The 19,155-nt window shown below is 34.4% G+C and overlaps 1 protein-coding gene across 3 annotated transcripts in view; it reads right to left on the bottom strand.

Moving 5' to 3' along the window:
• ZDHHC21 (zinc finger DHHC-type palmitoyltransferase 21) overlaps positions 1-19,155 on the bottom strand; it is a 72,567-nt gene that overhangs the window by 8,307 nt on the left and 45,105 nt on the right. For all 3 annotated transcript variants that reach the window (XM_065908136.1, XM_065908135.1, XM_065908137.1), the window contains 2 exons: positions 12,055-12,171; positions 140-183 (listed from right to left, as the gene is read on the bottom strand). In XM_065908136.1, the coding sequence (XP_065764208.1) occupies positions 140-183; positions 12,055-12,171 (161 nt within the window). The remainder of the gene's footprint in view (positions 1-139; positions 184-12,054; positions 12,172-19,155) is intronic.

The following is a 19,155-nucleotide window of genomic DNA, read 5'->3' as shown; positions in this document are numbered from 1 at the left end:
TCTAGCTCAGACCTTAGATAAGGTACCGAGAAAAAGCCATCATTATATTATCTTTTCACTACATGCACACATTTTTCAAAGGTAACCAGTTGTTTACATTTTTAAATAAGAAAATTACAGAGTTCACTTTAATACTTACATTTCTTCACAACAGTTTGACATCTTTTCAATAGATGTTGTATCCTATTAAAAATTTTAAAAATTATACTCAGGTATAACAAAGTTTTCAAGGTTTTATTTTATATCTATTTTATGGGCTTTATTCTATATCTACTTTATGATGTTTTTAATCATATTAAGAGAATATTCTGAAGACATAAACAGTCTATATATAGGTACTAAGAATTCTAAATTATCCATGTACATTGCTGAAATTTCCTTGGAAAAATAGAGTCAATATTACCTTGTGCTAAAAAAAAAAAACAAAAAATTCAATTATAAACCCCATTCCCCAAATTGTAGGAGTTCTCACTTCATTAAAAAATACCTTTTATTACATCTGCCTTCTTGATAATTCTTTTAAAAGCCTATATTTAATTTAACTGTCACATGCATTCAAAATTAAATACCAAAATATTAAAGACACTAGTGAACAGAAAACTTTAAAGATTCAAAAATTGCTACTGGCTATGGATTTCTGTAAACCAACACAAATTCAACAACGCAATGTATGCATTTACCACACTACAATACTATTACTCGAAAAGTAAAGCTAACTGATTAGTATTCAGTAAAAACTGCTTCAAAAGAAAAAAAACAGTCCCTTCATAATAATGCAATATCTCATTATGTGTTTTCTAAAAGGCTGTTAACACAAACATATAAGAGAAAGAACTCAACAAAGAGAATAAAGTTTCTAGACATGCTAGTCTAATTCATGTTAATGGAAGACTTATCATTAGACTGAGACACTGGGATGGATAAGGAACATAGAAATAATTAAAAACACAAGTTACATAATCTTACTTTAGATATATATTTACACTTTAAAAATACTTTAAATAGTACAAAAAATATTCTTTTTAAATATACAAAAAAGTTAAAGAGTTTTCCTCCTTTTACCCTATTTATTAGCTTCCTCATATACAGCAGGTGGCCTGCACTATTATTAACTAGTACTATTCATGCAAATATTTCTAACTGCAACTCCAACTCCAAGAACTTCTTTAGATGTGACTGTCTTCCAATACTACTACTAAAAAATACCTTTGCTTCAAAAAACTCTTTAAAAGAAGTTACATGAATGGCTCATGATATTAAATTCTTCTGTATGAACAGCTGTCTAACTTCAGTTGGCCCACACACAGGAAAACAAATCTATGGTTTTTTAGATGACGGGTAACCAGTAACAGAGCTTCACTTCCAGATTTGTCAGAATGTGTGAGGAAGCTGTGGATTAGTTACTCTATATTCACTAATGTTCCTAGCATTTTCTGAAATTCATGATACCCAATGACAATTCTAGTCATAATTAACCTTTCCTGGTTCTATTGCATAATTTGCTCAAAATAATGTTTTACTTCGTGAAAACATTGTCAGCAAATACATGTAAACATTGATTAGAGACTTAGAGAAAAGTTGGGACTCTGGTTCTATATCTGAAAAAAAAAAGTGAATGAAGTAATTTAAATGGTTTCTTAGAACTGATGATGACAGGTTATTATGAAACAATTAAGACAGTTTGCACAAAAATGTGAAGGAAGAAACAGAAATTTAAAAGTGTTAATGATGAAAGGTGTATAAATGGCCCTGAATCCCAGGTGTGGATAATATTTGAAACTAGAAACTATTTCAAGATAAGGAAGGCAATTATAAGGTTGGACTATTATAACTAGCTAATAGTACAGGAAATTTTTTACCATGCCTAAACTCACAACCTGATTATAATTTTGAGGAATGTTTTTGTGACAGTAAAAGATCAACTTAAAAGACTTTGTATTTAGACTTCCTATGGGGAAAGCACTTACTTTCAAGTGCTTTTGTTGCTATCTTTCTAGAATCTGGTTCAAGAAATAACAGGAACACTACTTTTCAAGTTATCATAAACAGACAGTCATTCTATCTATTGGTTACCATGACTTTATGAACATGATTTGTGAGGCAACTTATAAAGGACTATTTTTTTTCCCTCTAGAAATGGCAAATGCTTACCTCTCAGCTATCCAAAATACTATTACAAGTAGAACAACAAATGGCCAAACATGTCACAAAGTTTTTGCACTGGCTTTTATACAACATACTCAGGGCAACAAAAGTTATCAGCTATCACCTTCATACACACAATAGAAACAGTAAACTAGAAGAGAGATTACTAGTGAAGGAACGTTGACAATTACAAATTATTTTCAAGTGCCAAACTACATTCAATAGACTTTTGTTTTATTTATGCAGGGAACTGTGGGATATTTCACAGAAAAACTAAAAGTAATTTAAATAGATTTCATTGCAAATAATTCCACTGAACATAAAAGACTCAATAACCTTTAGTGACTATCACAAAAGGACCAATAAGATAATTACTATCTTCAAGGAGTAATAATTCAATCTTATAAATTCCTGCTATATGTAGGATAGCTATCTAGAAAAAATGAGATTCTTCAAGGAATGATAAGAAACACATTTTATTGTGTGTTGTCTACAATAAAAATACCTTATTTCCAATGAAATATTTATGTCTTGATTATGGTCTAATGATCAAAATAGCTAAGACTTGTGTCAGTCTGAATAACTGAGATATATGAGAATACTTTCCTAGTTTAAAAACCAGAAGTTTATTTTCTAAAAAAAAAAAAAAAAAAATCTAGAAATAAGCAAGACTTACAGAAATATAGCCCTCATGTATTTTATCAAATATACTTTGTCTTCTCCTGATGGCCGACCTTACTCTAAGAAATGATCTTTCAGGTTCAGTCTAAGGAAATATGTTTGACTATAAAAAAACGATGTATCTCAACTAATAAGATTATAACTGGAATGAAAAAAAAAAGTTTCTAATGGGAAGGGAGAGGAAGGTATTATTGCGTATGGGAAAAATTGGGGTGAGAGAGGCAAAGAGCAAGAATTTATAACCGAACATTTCCTGGTTAACAGATCTGAGAATCTAGTCCTCTTGGGATAGACTGCTTGATGATACAATTCATCCAACTAACTCGCTCTGCCTTGAGTTCATCCTCACCAAGCAAAGCTGTAGAGGAGAGTGTACTGCAGAGTCCTTTGGTATCTGACAGTTGTACATAAGGCAATAAACAGTCACCCTGGTTATTTCGCTATCACTTTTACATCCAGAAGTAAGAGTTACTGCTTCTGGGCCTGATTAATCCTGGAAGCATTTTCAAAATGGAGTTTCCAGAGTTATCAAAACAAAGGTCTGAGGAAAATAAGAACATTCTATCAGAAAGAAGATAGAAGAAAGTTCGACCTAACTGCCTGCTCTCATTGGTCTTAGTATAGGTCTTCTTGATAGTTTTTACTCCGCTGCACATACCTGACTCAATGACTCTGCTGATATAACCTGGAGTAAAAAACACTATTAAGGAAAGTTTATTTCAACTAGAGATGATATACCTGTTGTACCTACTAATAATTTCTGTAATTCTAAAACAGACGTTAGTTGACTTCCTATAATTTCTGATCAACATACAGAGAGCAACTCATTTCACTTTGTATCTTTCATAGCACCAAATCACACAGAAAGTAGGTAGTCAACATGTGTTTGCAGCACTAAATGAAAATGGACAGAAATAACATTATTCCTTATCTCTATTTTTCTTCAATCCAGAGAGAGAAAACTTCCTCCTAACTTTAGACCTCTTATCCTTTGAAACCAAACTCACTATATTACTCACTTGGAAGAGATAGTTGTTTAAAAATCCATCTTCCACAAAGGATCAGCTGTATCTTTTATTAGAGACCTTAAGTTCATATAAACATTTAATCAATCATGAAACCAAACTGAGAAGGCAGTAGATCTTACATTTATAGCCACTGAAAATTTCTTTCCAAAAGAATTTCTATACTCCTTTTGTGTGTGTGCTTAGTCGCTCGGTCATGTCCAACTCTGTGTGACCCCATGGGCTCGTGCCAGGCTCCTCTGTCCATGGGGATTCTCCAGGTAAGAATACTGGAGTGGGTAACCATGTCCTTCTCCAGGGGATCTTCCCAACCCAGGGATCAAACCCAGGTCTCCTGCATTGCAGGTGGATTCCTTACCATCTGAGCCACCAGAAAAACCCAAGAATACTGGAGTGGATAGCCTATTCCTTCTTCAGGGGAACTTCTCAACCCAGGAATCGAACCAGGGTCTCCTGCATGGCAGGTAGAGCTACTCAGGCTCTTAATCAGCCTTTTTCTGGTTGCTCAAATACTACTACTAGGCTTTTGTAGGAATCAAATGAAATAATATGTTAGAGCCCTTAATAACTCAATAAATGGCAAACCTAAGTTTTTATTGTAGGACTTGGAGATATCTCAGTTATATTAGATTGTAACTAGACAAAATTATGTTTAAACAAAAGTGGTTTTCATAATTAAAATGACATGGACTGTGGAAGACTACACAGATAAAATAGTTCACAAGGGACTTATAATCTGGTTGAAAAAATAAGTAGTTAAGTATTATACATAAACCATGATTCATTTACTTATTTATTCCTCTTATCAAAAATTTAATAAGTACATATTATACAGTAACAAAGAGCTTACAGGCTAGTGACAGTTAAATATATAAGAAATAATTATATAGAAACATAAAGAAGATGTCAGAGAGGATGATCATATATAACAGCATATAAGTAAGCCATACACTATTTGGAAACAGCAATCAACAATCAACTCAAGGTCAATTATCCTTACATTTTTAATACAAAATTATACTTTCAAGAAGATTTTTGGTTACAAGTAGAAGATAGGCTAATGTGCCCCTTTGTCTTGGATTTGAGGAGTAAGTAATATAGTGACAGAGAAAAACAAAGAATCACTGTGGGAAAAGATCTACCAAGTTAACTATAAATATAAAGTTCATTGTTTTCTTCAATTCTATAAGTTGTAAAGTCAGAGTAAAAAGTCATGTGGATTCAGAACATGAAACAATAAAGTGGAAAAAATCATAAGTAAGAGGGAAACTCATAAATGTTTAGTTTCCTTACCAGAAAAAAAAAAAAAAGCATCTATTTAATCACTGAAGCAATTAGTCATGCCTTAAGAAAATTAAAATGCACTATTCCTATTTTAAAAAGTACAGAAATAGATCTAAGTTGTTTTAAATGACTTTTAATCTTATCAGAAATAATTAATTATACTGAGTAAAGAGAGAGGACATAATATAAATACATTTACACACGGGAACTGCTGCTGCTGCTGCCACTGCTAAGTCGCTTCAGTCGTGTCCGACTCTGTGCGACCCCACAGACGGCAGCCCGCTAGGCTCCTCTGTTCCTGGGATGCTCCAGGCAAGAACACTGGAGTGGGTTGCCATTTCCTTCTCCAATGCTTGAAAGTGAAAAGTGAAAGTGAGGTCGCTCGGTCATGCCCGACTCTTAGCGACCCCATGGACCACAGCCTACCAGGCTCCTCCGTCCACGGGCTTTTCCAGGCAAGGGTACTGGAGTGGGGTGCCAGTGCCTTCTCCACACACAGGAACAGTTTTATGCTAAAGAGCAATCCAATTCCATACATAATAATCATGATGTTAGCAGGCATTTTTAGCAAGAAAGCTTTTCTATTACTACGCAATGTAACTTAGCATGTATTTAAACTAATTCTTTTGCTAGAGTGAACCTAGTTTCTATACAGGTTTCTACTGTACCCAAAATTCAAAGAAATATTATAGCCAATATTAGAATATGATACTGAAAGCATGTAAGAAGTAACATTCTAAATTTTAATGATTTTTCTAGGTTTTAAAAAGCTACACAGATACTTCCTGTAATATTATGATTAGAAATGCTGTATTAGAAACATATTTTGTTTTTATTAAATGAAAATATAATTCAGAAAGGAAAACAAAATGCTGCACAGAACTCCCTTTATAGAAATGTAAGTGAGCTAGGTTCAGCATAATTGGCAATGATATCCATATTTGCAATGCTGATTTGGAGCTGAGTAAACCAAACATAATTTGTACAGAGACTGTACTGAACACTTAATTCATAGCATTGATTCAGGGGATACTTAGCAAAATTTCATTATAAGTCTTAGGACTACATTTTTGGGTACATGTCTAAAAGGCAGGTAAGTTCACTAACTCTGATTAATAAGAGTGCTATTTAATAGATAATCTCATTTAAGCTAATTTAACATACATAAGATACTTTTCACTGTAAAACATAATCAAGTTAAAATTAAAGTCACTCCTGCATCTGTGATTCTGTCTATATTTATTTAGGTAACCATGAGTGAGTATTTAGGGAGGAAAACATTTTCTCCTTTTATTTTGAAACACTTTGCTTTAAGCTATCTTCAGTAATTTAAGTAGTGGTCCAAAAATAGTACCTGTGAGACCAAATATAAAAAACTCAAAATTTTTTCTTCGGGAACTTAAAGCCTTTTACAAAATTGCAACTAAATATATCTTCCCCAGCCTACCCTCAACCTCACCACGACTGAGAAAAGCACTAAGCTCCAGAGACACCATCAAAAGCTTCAGCTTTTACACAAACTCCACGGTGCCCTGAAAATAAAAATGCGTGTATACAAAATTGAGATAAACTGTCAGAACAGTGTCATGGTATACAATAGCTCACTGTCAGACCCTCACCAGAAGGCACTGTACCAGCTGTTACAGGCTTTTTGATTAACTCTCTCCAAGCCCAGTGACTGCAAACATGACTGATACAATCACCCAGCACTATTAGTGTTGGTGCTCATCAGAATGGACATTGTTCTTGGCTGTGTGTGAACTACTGCATGATAAGAAATACTGACAACAGCAATTACACTAATAACATCACTATCCATTTCATTCAGAAACAAACAAAAAGGCTAAATAGTCTAAGTGAGGAATAATTAGAATAATCTGTTCCCTAAATAAAGAATGTTTCAAAGCAGACTTTGAAAAACACTTTTAACTTCAATATTAATTGTAGTCAAAAGGAGCAAGAATATATATTTAAACCTTGTTTTTAAAATTAAGTCTAAAAATAATCAAAGGCAATCCTTGAAAATTGGGCTTAAAATTAGTTATTTCACAGAAACATCTGACTGGGTTGAAATCTTTTAACCTTGGAAATGAGATCACAAATCCAATATTTTTAAATTTAAGTAATTTCTAATTATTATATCAGGGTCACAGTAATCTGCTCTTGCTAGGTCTAAAATGACAGTGGATTATCATTACTACGATTATCCTGTTACCTTCTACTATCAGTAAGAAGATGGGATTTTTCCTCTTATACAGGATGGAAATGGTTTATTTTTCCATAAGGGCAGATAATGGGAAAAAATTACCGAAAATTAACATGTAGCTTCCTCAAAACTTCAATCTAAACCTAAATAGAAATAGCATTTGTTCTGCTTGTTTCTTGTCTAATTCAAACTATGTAACTACATAATTTCTATAATGAAATGATACTCCTACCAGTGTTTTCCCAAAATCTATCTTGGTCTTTGGGGTGCAAGGGTAGGGGAAGGAGAAACCCATCAATGGAAGGATTAAATTTACTATGATTCCTTCTCCTCCTTTTCTTTTTTATGCTACCTGACAAATTCGTCACTATTTTCACATTGTAAAGAGAGATCCACGAATTCTGACAGTGACAAAAAGATGTCCAGATGTGATATATCCTATAGATAGTATCCATTTTTTCATTAAATTAAACAGGAGGCATATATTACAAAGAAAGGAAAGCAAAATCTATATTTTAAACTTTAACATTAAATCTATTTTAAATACAAGTAATTCACTAAATTTAAAATTAAATATTGAATGCACTAACAACTTAATATAATTAAGCCCTAAAGAACCTTATATCAATGTGGGAAGTAGTGCATTCTGGAAACCTAAAAAAAAAAAATCTTTTTTTCATTAAGAAGAGTGGTCCTTGAAGTACACTATGAGAACCCAGGTAAATGCAATTGAAATTTACTATAATTTTTTAGGGATTTAGATTCAAGAGGAAGTACAGTAACTAAAGGTTGGACTAGCAAATGGAATATATAAACAGCAAGCAAATTTTATAAAGAAAGGAAGCAAAAATCTTTATTTTAAACTTTAACACTAAATACTATTTTAAATACTAATCAATTCATTAGATTTAAAATTAAACAATGAACGCATAACAACTTTGTATAATTAAGCCCTAAAGAATCTTGTATCAATGTGGCTAGTAGTGCATTCTGGAAACGAAAAAAAATTTTTTTTCATCAAAGAGTGTTACTTGAATTACATCATGAGAGCCCAGGTAAATGCAATTGAAATTTACTTTTTTTTTTTTTTTTTTTTTTTTTAGGAATTTAGATTCAAGAGGAAGTGCAGTGACTAAAGGTTGCACTAGCAAATGGAATGTATTCTGTCTCTTAATACTTGCATTCTTTTTCAAATGTTTCACAAATGCTTAATTTCTATAGACATGAGACCTGTCTACTATACTATATGTATACAGAAAGAGATGAAACTCTGGGAGAGAGCTTTATTTAACAAATGGAATTTCTACTCGAGGACTTCCCTGGTAGCTCAGCAGATAAAGAATCTGCCTGCAGAGCAGAAGAACCGGGTTCGATCCCTGGGTCTGGAAGATCCCCTGGAGAAGGAAATGGCAAACCAGTCCAGTATTTTTGCCTGGAAAATACCATGGACAGAAAAGCCAGGCAGGCTGCAGTCTACAGGGTTGCAAAGAGTCTGACACGACTGAGCAACAAACACATACTCAGTTTTAGAAATGTCACAACCTTAAAACCAATATCCCTATCTTAAGAAAGACAATGAAATGTTGTTCAATACTATAGCAAAAGAGAACATCATACAATTTGAAAATTAATATTAATGTACTGGTAGTATGGAACACAGTCAGAAAGGAACCTGATACTGTATATCCTTTAAAAAGCATAAATATATATATATACATATATATAAATTATATAACTATACTATAAAAAACTTTAGGTCCAACTCAGAAGTGAATAAGATAAGTAGTTTTATGTCCAACTCAGAAGTGATACTAAAATTTGAGAGCAGAATTTCTTAAATGATCTTAAAGCCTATGCTGCCAAACCCTATTTTCTGAAGCTACTAGAACTGCTTAGGTGAGAAGGAAATTGTTACTGTCAGCTATAACCCTGATGACTCTCAGAAGTAACTTGTAGTCTTAACAGCAATGCATTCAAATGTCCATTTCCAGTCATTAACCATAGGAAATTGGGGAAACCAGAGAAACTTCATTTCAGGAAATATAAATATGATTTGGAAAAATTCAAAAGTAGAAATTTAAAAATGCAAGCATAATTTAGACTCAACTTAATGAGTGGACTATAAAGTAATAATTATGAGTGAGCGTAAAAGCAGAGAAAAAAGATTTTAGGGAACGATCTATTCTCGTCCACAGGAATGTGATTAATATCATATTATTTATTATCACCATGAGATAAATCACAAGAGATATTAGAAAATAAATCAAGCCACTGAATAATAACAGAGGTATATCTAAACAGACATCATCCAATCCATGAATGACCAATAAGCACATGAAGAAGTGTAAAATATCATTAGTCATCAAGGAAATGTAAATTAAAACAACCATTTATTATTAAAACCTATAGAACAGCTGCAATTAAAAAGACTGGCACAATAAATATTGATGAGTATGTAAAGCAACCAGAATTTTCATACACTGTCGGTGAGAGTGCAAAATGGTACAATCACTTGGGGAAGAGGCCTGGCAGTTTCTTATGAAATAAAAGATAAACCTATCTTAAGTGACCAGCAATTCTTCTCCTAGATATTTACCCCAGGATATGAAAACATGTTTCCACAAAAATACTTGAACAAGAACGTTCATAGATAGCATTTTTATTCACAATTACCAAATTCTGAGACCAGACAAGTTGTCTATTAATAGAATGTATAAACAAATTGTGGTATAGTCATACGATGGAATATACTCAGTAATAAAAAGAAATTATTAGTACATGTAAAACATGGATGAATCAAAAAACATTATGCTGAATGAAAGAAGACCTAGATAAATGGATGTGAATCAAGTTCTATAACCAATACTGATCTATGATGGGAAAAAAACCAGATCAATGCTGCTTCTTCATAGCACATGGATCTACTGACAAGAGGCATGAGAGAACGTCCTAAGGTAACAGTAGCAGCTCTAGTGAGAAAGAGGTTTGGGATGCGCATGTATGCAATTATGCCATTGTATGTAAATCTTGTCTATGATACATTTTGAGTAAATTTACATATATGGTATGAGTTAAGGGCTCAACTTCATTCTTTTGCATGTGGATACCTAGTTGTCTCAGCAGCATTTGTTGACTTTTCCTTCCCTCATTGAATTTCTGTTCTAGATACAAGTCCTGTATCGGTACTCACATAAATGGAATCATACAAATCTGTGACCTTTTGTGACTGGTTTCTTTCACTCAGCAGAAGGCTCTCTGGGTTCATTCATATTGTTGCATGTATCATACTCCACTTCTTTTCATGGCCAAATAATATTTCATTTTATGGACACACCACATTTCATGTATCCATTCATCAGCTGATAGATACGTGGACTGCTTTCAGTTTTGGCCTATTATGACTAATGCTGCTATAAATATTCATATATAAATTTTTGTGTGAACATATGTTTCATTTTTCTTGGGTATACACCTAGGAGTGGAATTGCTGAATAAAAGGTAATTTATGTTTAACTTTTTAAAGAACTGTCAGACTATTTTCTAAAGTATATGCACAATTTTACATTCCCACTAGTAGTGTATGAGGGTTCTGTTGCCTCTGAATCCTCATCTCTGTTATTATCTTTATTATACCCTCCTAGTGGCTGTGAGAGAGAGCTTCCCTGGTGGCTCAGTGGTAAAGAATCCGCCTGCCAACGCAGGAGATGCAGGTTCAATCCCTGGGTCAAGAAGGTCCCCTGGAGAAGGAAATGGCAACCCACTCCAGTATTCTGGCCTGGAAAATCCCATGAACAGCGGGTCCTGGCAGGCTGCAGTCCGTGGGATTGCAGAGTCGAATAAGACTTAGCAACTACAGAATAACAAGGATGCATGAGAAGTGATAACCTAATTATGGTTTTCATTTTCATTTCCCTGATGACTTATGATGTTGAACATCTTTTCATGTATTTATTGTCCATTTGTACTTTCTCTGAAGAAATGCCATTCAGATGCCATTCAGGTTGGCCAAAAGGGTTGTGCATTTTAAATTCTGATAGACACTCACAATCTGACCTTCAAAAACTTTATACTAATTTATACACCCGCCAATAACAAATGAGAAAGCCTATTTACATCTGAAATGCAGTGTATTTCCAAACGTTTTCTGAAAGTTTGTTTTTTTTCTTGTTTTATTTTTCTCAGTGTAATTTTTCAGATTTTTAAAATCTTTTCTGTTGTGACAAGTTCACTTTGGCTAACAAACACATGCAAAAAAAAGCCCTTTACTTACTAATAAAATGTTTATACCTGCAGCCCTATTTTTTAGAATTTACCTTAGATTAGAAGTTAAAAGAGAAAAATAGAGATGTTCAAAGAGCTATTTGTAATATAGAAAAAAAACTGCATAGTAGATACTGATCAACAGAAAAATGATTAATTAAAATATGACGCAGTCACTATATCAATAGTATATCTAACTATTAAAAACTATAAGCATGAAGTTTGTAGCCATATAAAACTACTTTAAGCTAATTTTTAAAAGCAGGATACAAAGTTACATGTACACTCTGTACACTGATTATAACTACTTTATAATTACACAGGCATACAAAAATGGTACTATATAAATGACTATGGGTAAGTTTCTCTTTAATTTCTAAACTTTTTGTAACTTTTTAGAATTAAGTTCATAATTAGGACATATGTTCATAAATACATTAAAAACATACTTACTGTGATGATGCCAATTAGTTGAGTATAAAACAGTCCAGTTATTCCAACTAACATTGTAATGCCCATAAAGGCAGCTAGTCTCATTATGGCCAATTCATGTCTAACAACAAAGAGGTCCTGTAAGAAAAAGAAAGTCTTAAAAACAATTCAAAAATTACTTACAATTGCAATAATAATCAAGAACTGAGCCATAATAATTTCCCTTATTATCTTAAAAGAACTACACTCCCCTTTTATGAGTTTATTCCACTTTATGAATATATAAATATCTGAAATTATCAAAAGTAATTGTTTGTAGTTCACAGTAGCAAGCTGAGAAACAGGATTTTACTACTCTATTATCAAATAAAAACTCAATCCTAAAGTTGCAAATTACCCATGATCATTTGGAGCAAAAACAAAACAAAACATTCTTAAAAAAAAAAAAAAACAGATGGTGCACAATCTCTGGTTCGACAAACAATTTTATTATGGCACTGCAAAAAAGCTTGAATGCACCAGTCTGATTCATAATATTAAAGTTCACGTGGCCAAGATACCTAGAGATTACATATTTTAGTCAAAATGAGAGGAACACACAAACAATAGGATCACATGAACGGCTCTCCTCAAGCCCCTCTCATTCATTCATTCAGCCACTCATCCAACTACCACTGCCAAGCACTTAGCTATGTAGGAGAAATGTAAAAATGATAAAGATGCGGTCTGTGCCTTCAAGAAGTATGCAATTTGTTCACAGAGAGAAGCCAACTTTGCAAAACCCCACAACAATGAGATATATGTTTTAACAGGAATGTGTGCACAGAGGACAGGAGAAACAAAGAGGAATGCCTATACTGGAAGGTTAGAAAGAGAAAAGCTGTGAGGGAAAACTGATTTTCCAGCCCAGGGCATGAAGAAGAGAGTCTTGAAAGTCATCCAAAGAAACTGTGGCGGGAGGTCAGGAAAAGAAGGAGAAACCATTTCATTTACCCTCACAGTTCTTTCATTCTCTCTCCCTCCTCTGGATAGACTAGTCCAGTCAAGGGAGACAAAGTGAAAGAACAAAAACTTCTGGAAGCCTGTTGCTGTGAAGCTTTGGAATAAAAAAGTCACGGTGGATAAAAAGCAACAAAGGAATGGGAAGGACCCCAAAACATAACCATCCACATGTTTTTTTAATACTGATTCAGGTTAAGGCTTAACAGTACTCTGGTAGCAATACCAGAAACAGGGAGGTCACTGAACATGATGATCTTGTTTGAAACAAAAGAAGTGATGCTCTCCTGTGTACCACAGTGATCATCCACTAGGCTCAAGCACAACCGAGTCCACACTCAAACCACTCAGCTTATTAGCTGGGAAGAAATTAAAATTCACCAAGACACTTAAGATGTCACGTAATAGTCACATATTAGGCAATCATTTAAAAACTTGAGTAAAAAGAGAACAGAGAATCCCAACAAAACATGTAAAGAGGAAAAGATGGGGCTATAAATGACACCACGAAATCAGTACAGTAAGCTCTTCTACAATGCTTTTTCAAAACACAAATATGTTCCAATATGACTGATATATTAAGCAACAATTTGACCATAGCAAGACTCTTGCATTTGTTTATATGTGATTTTATCTGCAAGAAACCCAAGATGAACAATAAAATCTTCACCCAGGTCACACTGGAATACACAAAATACACACTGTCAAACATCTACCAGCTACCTCAACTTGTCGTAAGTGTTATGAGTCACATTCATCCACACCTGGTATTACAATTTTCCCTCCAATTTCACATGGCTCTCCTCCCATCACTTGTAATAACTCACATAAGGCAACCCTTCTGGATGTCCACTTCCACGAGAAAAGTTTAGGTCTCTTCTAAGGTAAAATGCAATGTTCATTATAGCATATCTTAACTAGTTAACATGTAAAACCATGCTGCTATTTTTATTAGGTGTTCTTTTTAAGTGTCACCGACAAAGTTTTTGAATATTTTCAGTTCTTTGCATAACCCCTATGGTTTTCTTTGAATGATTCTGCACAGTGGGGCAAATTTTAGGAATTCACACATTGTGTTATGTACAGCTTACCCTAATAAAAAAACATATGGTCCCCAATTGACAATGGTTCACCTTATGATTTTTTGACTTTAAGACAGTGCAACTTCAGATATTTTCAATTTAGAATGGGTTTATCATGATGTATCCCACTGTAAGTCAAGGAAAATCTGTGACACATGTGACCAAATAAAATGCATCCTCTTTTTCCCCAGTGAAAAGATTAAAAAATTCTTTATACCTCTTAGGGATGAAGATGAGACTATAAAAGATCTATTTAAAATTACATTTACCCACTTAGATATACATTTATTTTTAAGAGTATTTGTGTAAAAGAATTCAGAAGTTGCTTTTTATCACTCTTTTTCAAAAAATGTATTTCAATTTTATACACACATGATTAACATTAATACTAAATCCATATTTTGAGGCATTTAACACACATCTCCAGAGCACAACATTTTTACTTCTATCTTCGATTTTTCTTCTTCTTTTTTTTTTTTTTAAGATACAGCACTTTTGAATCCAAAAATTGGCTTGGGAAACTTTATCTAAATCACAAGTACCCATTTGCTATTCAAAGCTTTACTACATAATCAGTGTTAAGGCTGAATTATGGCTCTCCAAAAACTTGTATGTTGAAGTCCTCATCCCACCCCATCTTCAGTACTTCAGAATGTGACTGTATTTGGAGAAAAGGCCTTTAGAGAGCAGATGAAGTTAAAATGGGACCCGTAGGGTGGGCACTAATCCAGTCCGACTAGTATCCTTATTAAGAGGAAACAGAAACACAGAGAGACAGGGTGGATGTTGAAGCACAGAGGAAAGACCCTGCGAGGACAAGAACAAGGCACCGCCAGCAGGCCAGCAGGAAGGCCTCCAGCGGAACCAAACTGCTGACGTCCTGACCGTGGACTCCAGGCTCCAGAATTCTGCGAAGATGTGTTTCTGATGTTTGTGTCCGCCAGTCTGTGGTAAATTGTATCAGCCCTAGAAACCTAATAATACAGTAACTGTGTTTATAGTTTTAATATCTTCCCATTTTTGTTAAGAAATGTGTTTATATATAGATGAACATATAAAACACAAGTTCAGTTTAGAGAAAAGAACGTGAACATTTGAGAACATACAGAGGCTTTCCTCAGTGCATGTCTTCCCCATCACATCCAATCCCTCATCTCCAACTTAAGGGAAAGGTTACTGATTTGTTCTTCAGACATTTTCGAAACTACGTTTCTGTTGCTTATCACAATATCTTTTCATACTCTGAGTCTACTTTTTCATTCTCTTTATGGTAACTTTTGATAACCCCACATTCTTAATGTAGTCCAATTTATCAATCTTTTCTTTTAGTGCTTTTTGTTTTGTATTTAGGAAATCCTTCCCAGTCCTGAGGTAATAATGACATTCTCCTATATAATCTTCTAAAGCTTTTAAAAGCTTTGCAATTTTGCCTTTCACATTTGGCCACTAATCCACTTGGAACTCATTTTTGTACACAGAGAGATACAGGGTTCTAAATTTAGTTTTATTGTATGGATATTCAATAGTCCCAGGATGGTTTATTTAAAAAGCTGGCCTTTCCTCAGTGATCAGAGGTCAAGTCTCCACACATGCATGAGTCTGATGTGGGCTCTTCTATTCAGTTCTCTTGGTTTATTTGTTTATCCCCATACTAGTGAGCAAAATTTGTTACCATGGCTTTGTACTAACTCTCCATACCTAGGCGGCCAAATTATCCCAACTTGTTCTTTTTCAAGAATATCTTGGTATGAGATTAAGAGACACAAACTACTAAGTGTTAAGTAGATAAGCAATAAGGATATATTGTTCAGGACAGGGAAATTCAGCCTTTGTATTGTAATAAATTTAAATGGACTCTAATCTATGAAATATTGAGTCACTAAGTGTGTTACATCTGAAAATAAGATAATATGGTAAATCAAGTATACATCAATTAAAAAGGAATTATTGGTGATTCAAAATATAGCTGACCGCTGAACAACACGGGAGTTAATCTGTATATAATTCACAGCAGGCAATCAATATCCACAGTTCCTCAGCATCAGGAGATTCAACCAACCGCTGGAGTAGTTACTACTAAAAATACACACAGGTAAGCAGTCCTGCATAGTTCCAATCTTTGTTGTCCAAGGGTCAACTGTAATTTATATTTCCATAATAACTTTTGAATCAGATTTCAAGTTATGACATACACACTCAGACATACACACACCTGACATTTTCTCTCCACTAAGAGTCACAATTTTCCACTAGAGGTCTTGTGCTTCTTCTAGTTAGATTTAATTCAGGAACTTCCTATTTCTTGATTCAATTATAAATAGTTCTGCTATTAATTTCACTGTCTAAGGCATTGTTTGCTGGCATTTAGAAGTAAAACTGATTTTTAAGAATATTTTATTAGAGTCACACTTCTTAAACTTTCTTTAAAAATCCCAAAGAGGGGGGGGTCAGGAGCGGGAATACATGTAACTCCATGGCTGATTAAAAAAAAATAAATTAAAAAAAAAAAAAACTTCCTAAATATTAAAGTGTGAGAATTCCAATAAGGAAAAATGAAAATAAATGGATGGATTAAATAGAAAAAAATAAAAAAATAAAAATAAAAGTCCCAAAGAATCTATGAATAAATTATTTACACAATCATGCCATCATGACTTTTACATCATATTTACATAAGAGTAACGATAGGCTTATTTATTTCAGCAGTTCTACTGTTTCCTTCTTCTTGCTTCACTGTATAGACTAGAATTCCTAGCAATGTGTTTCATAACAATGGTTACGGGGGCACAAAGGCATCAATACCTTGTCCTGCAACTTGGAGGTCAACATTTTATCATTAAACGAGCTACAGCTGCTGTGCTGTGTTCTATGTGTGGTTTTTGGTTGTTGGTTTGTTTTGGAACCATTTATCTCACTCAAAAAACTCTCTAGTTCTAGTTTGCTAAGAGTTTATACATGAATGGAGGCTGAATTTTATCTCTGTCTTCATACACTGATACATGTAGTCTTCATACACCTGGCAATCTTCCCTAATCTGCTTGTGTGATAAAGCATACTGATTGATTCTCCACTATAAAAATAATCTTTCATTCCTAAGATAAACTTAACTTGTCCAGGCTGGTTATATATAACCAGATACAGTTGGCTAAAATTTTGTTTATCTATGTTCATAATCAGATTTTCTTTCTTTTTCTTATTATCTTTGATAGGTTATATATCCAACATATGTTATACACATAAAGTGAGTTGGGGAGAGTTTTCTCTTTACCTATTATTTTAATAAGTTTGCATATTTTCCCCTTTCATACATGACAGAGTTAGAACTCACTGGTAAATGTGTGAATATTCTTTTCAGAAAAAGTTTTAACTACTCACTCATCATCATTGGATTATCCATGTTTCCAGTTTCTTCCTGCTGCTACACTATGTTTATGATCAGCAAACTCAGTAATGTACAGATGCCAACTATCGAAACTGACGTATAGAATTAATACAATCCCAATAGAATTCCCCCACCAGTAGAGTCCTACTGGTAGGAGTTTTTCACTTTCTTTTGATTTGTAAACTGCCAAGTAAGCAGTTTCTAAATTTCATTGGGGGAAAAAAAAAAGGCGAAGGACAGCACAGCACTCCTATATAAAAAGAACAAGGGGAGGATTTGTTCTACTGCATGCATTCTCAGTAGGGGCAGTATTTGCCCCCAGGAGAGAGAAAATTGGTTCCTGGAGGATAAAAAATCTTAGCTATTACAGTGATTTGTGGCTGTTCAAAATCAGTCCTACTTGATAAAATCTAATTCCTTTAGTATTTAACTTCACAGAGAGAAGAGGAGCAAGCATCTACAAAGGCTCCTTAGGGGAACAGAAATAATGGAAATAAAAAGGCTGAGAAACACTCCTATACGATATAACAAGATTTATTACAGAACAACAGTTGTGGATTCTCCTGGTAGCGCAGTGGATAAGAAGCCGCCTGCCAATGCAGGTGACACAGATTCCATCCCTGGTCCAGGAAGATCCCATCCGCCAATGCAGGTGACACAGATTCCATCCCTGGTCCAGGAAGATCCCATCTGCCAGTGCAGGTGACACAGATTCCATCCCTGGTCCAGGAAGATCCCATCTGCCAATGCAGGTGACACAGATTCCATCCCTGGTCCAGGAGGATCCCATCTGCCATGGAGCAACTACCCAAGTGTGTCACAACCACCGAGCCCTTGCTTGGGGTCTGCAGGCCACAACTACTGAAGCCCATGCTCTTAGAGCCTGCGCTCTGCAACAAGATAAGCCACTGCGATGAAAAGCCCACACACAGTAGCTAGAGAATGGCCCCCACTCACCCCAACTAGAGAAAGCCTGTGCACACCAACAAAGACCCAGTGAAGGCAAAAAGAAATAAATATCTTGTATTTTAAAAAGTCCTAAAAAAAAAAAAAAACAGTTGTAACACATAACATTGTCCATGAGGTGGTGACCAAAACCATCCCCAAGAAAAAGAAATGCAAGAAGGCAAAGGGGTTCTCTGAGAAGGCCTTACAAACAGCTCAGAAAAGAAGAGAAGTGAAAGACAAAGGAGAAAGGGAAAGATATACCCACCTGAATGCAGAGTTCTAGAAAATAGCAAGGACAGAAAAGAAAGCCTTCTTAAATGAACAATGCAAAGAAATAGAGGAAAACTACAGAATGGGAAAGACTAGAGAGCTCTTCCAGAAAATTGTAGATACCAAGGGCACATTTCATTCAAGGATGGGCACAATAAAGGACACAAACAGTATGGACCTAACAGAAGCAGAAGATATTAACAAGAGGGGGCAAAAATACACAGAAGAACTATACAAAAAAGATCCTAATGACCTGGATAACCACAATGGTATGATCACTCACCTAGAGCCAAATATCCTGGACTGCAAAGCTAAGTGGGCCTTAGGAAGCATCACTACAAACAAAGCTAGTGGAGGTAATGGAATTCCAGCTGAGCTATTGCAAATCCTAAGAGATGATGCTGTTAAAGTGCTGCACTCAATATGCCACCAAATTTGGAA

This window comes from Muntiacus reevesi, chromosome 17 (genome assembly GCF_963930625.1).
Source record: "Muntiacus reevesi chromosome 17, mMunRee1.1, whole genome shotgun sequence".
Taxonomy (NCBI): Eukaryota; Metazoa; Chordata; class Mammalia; order Artiodactyla; family Cervidae; genus Muntiacus; species Muntiacus reevesi.
The sequence above is the reverse complement of the archived record's forward strand: the minus strand, read 5'-3'. Positions and strand labels throughout refer to the sequence as shown.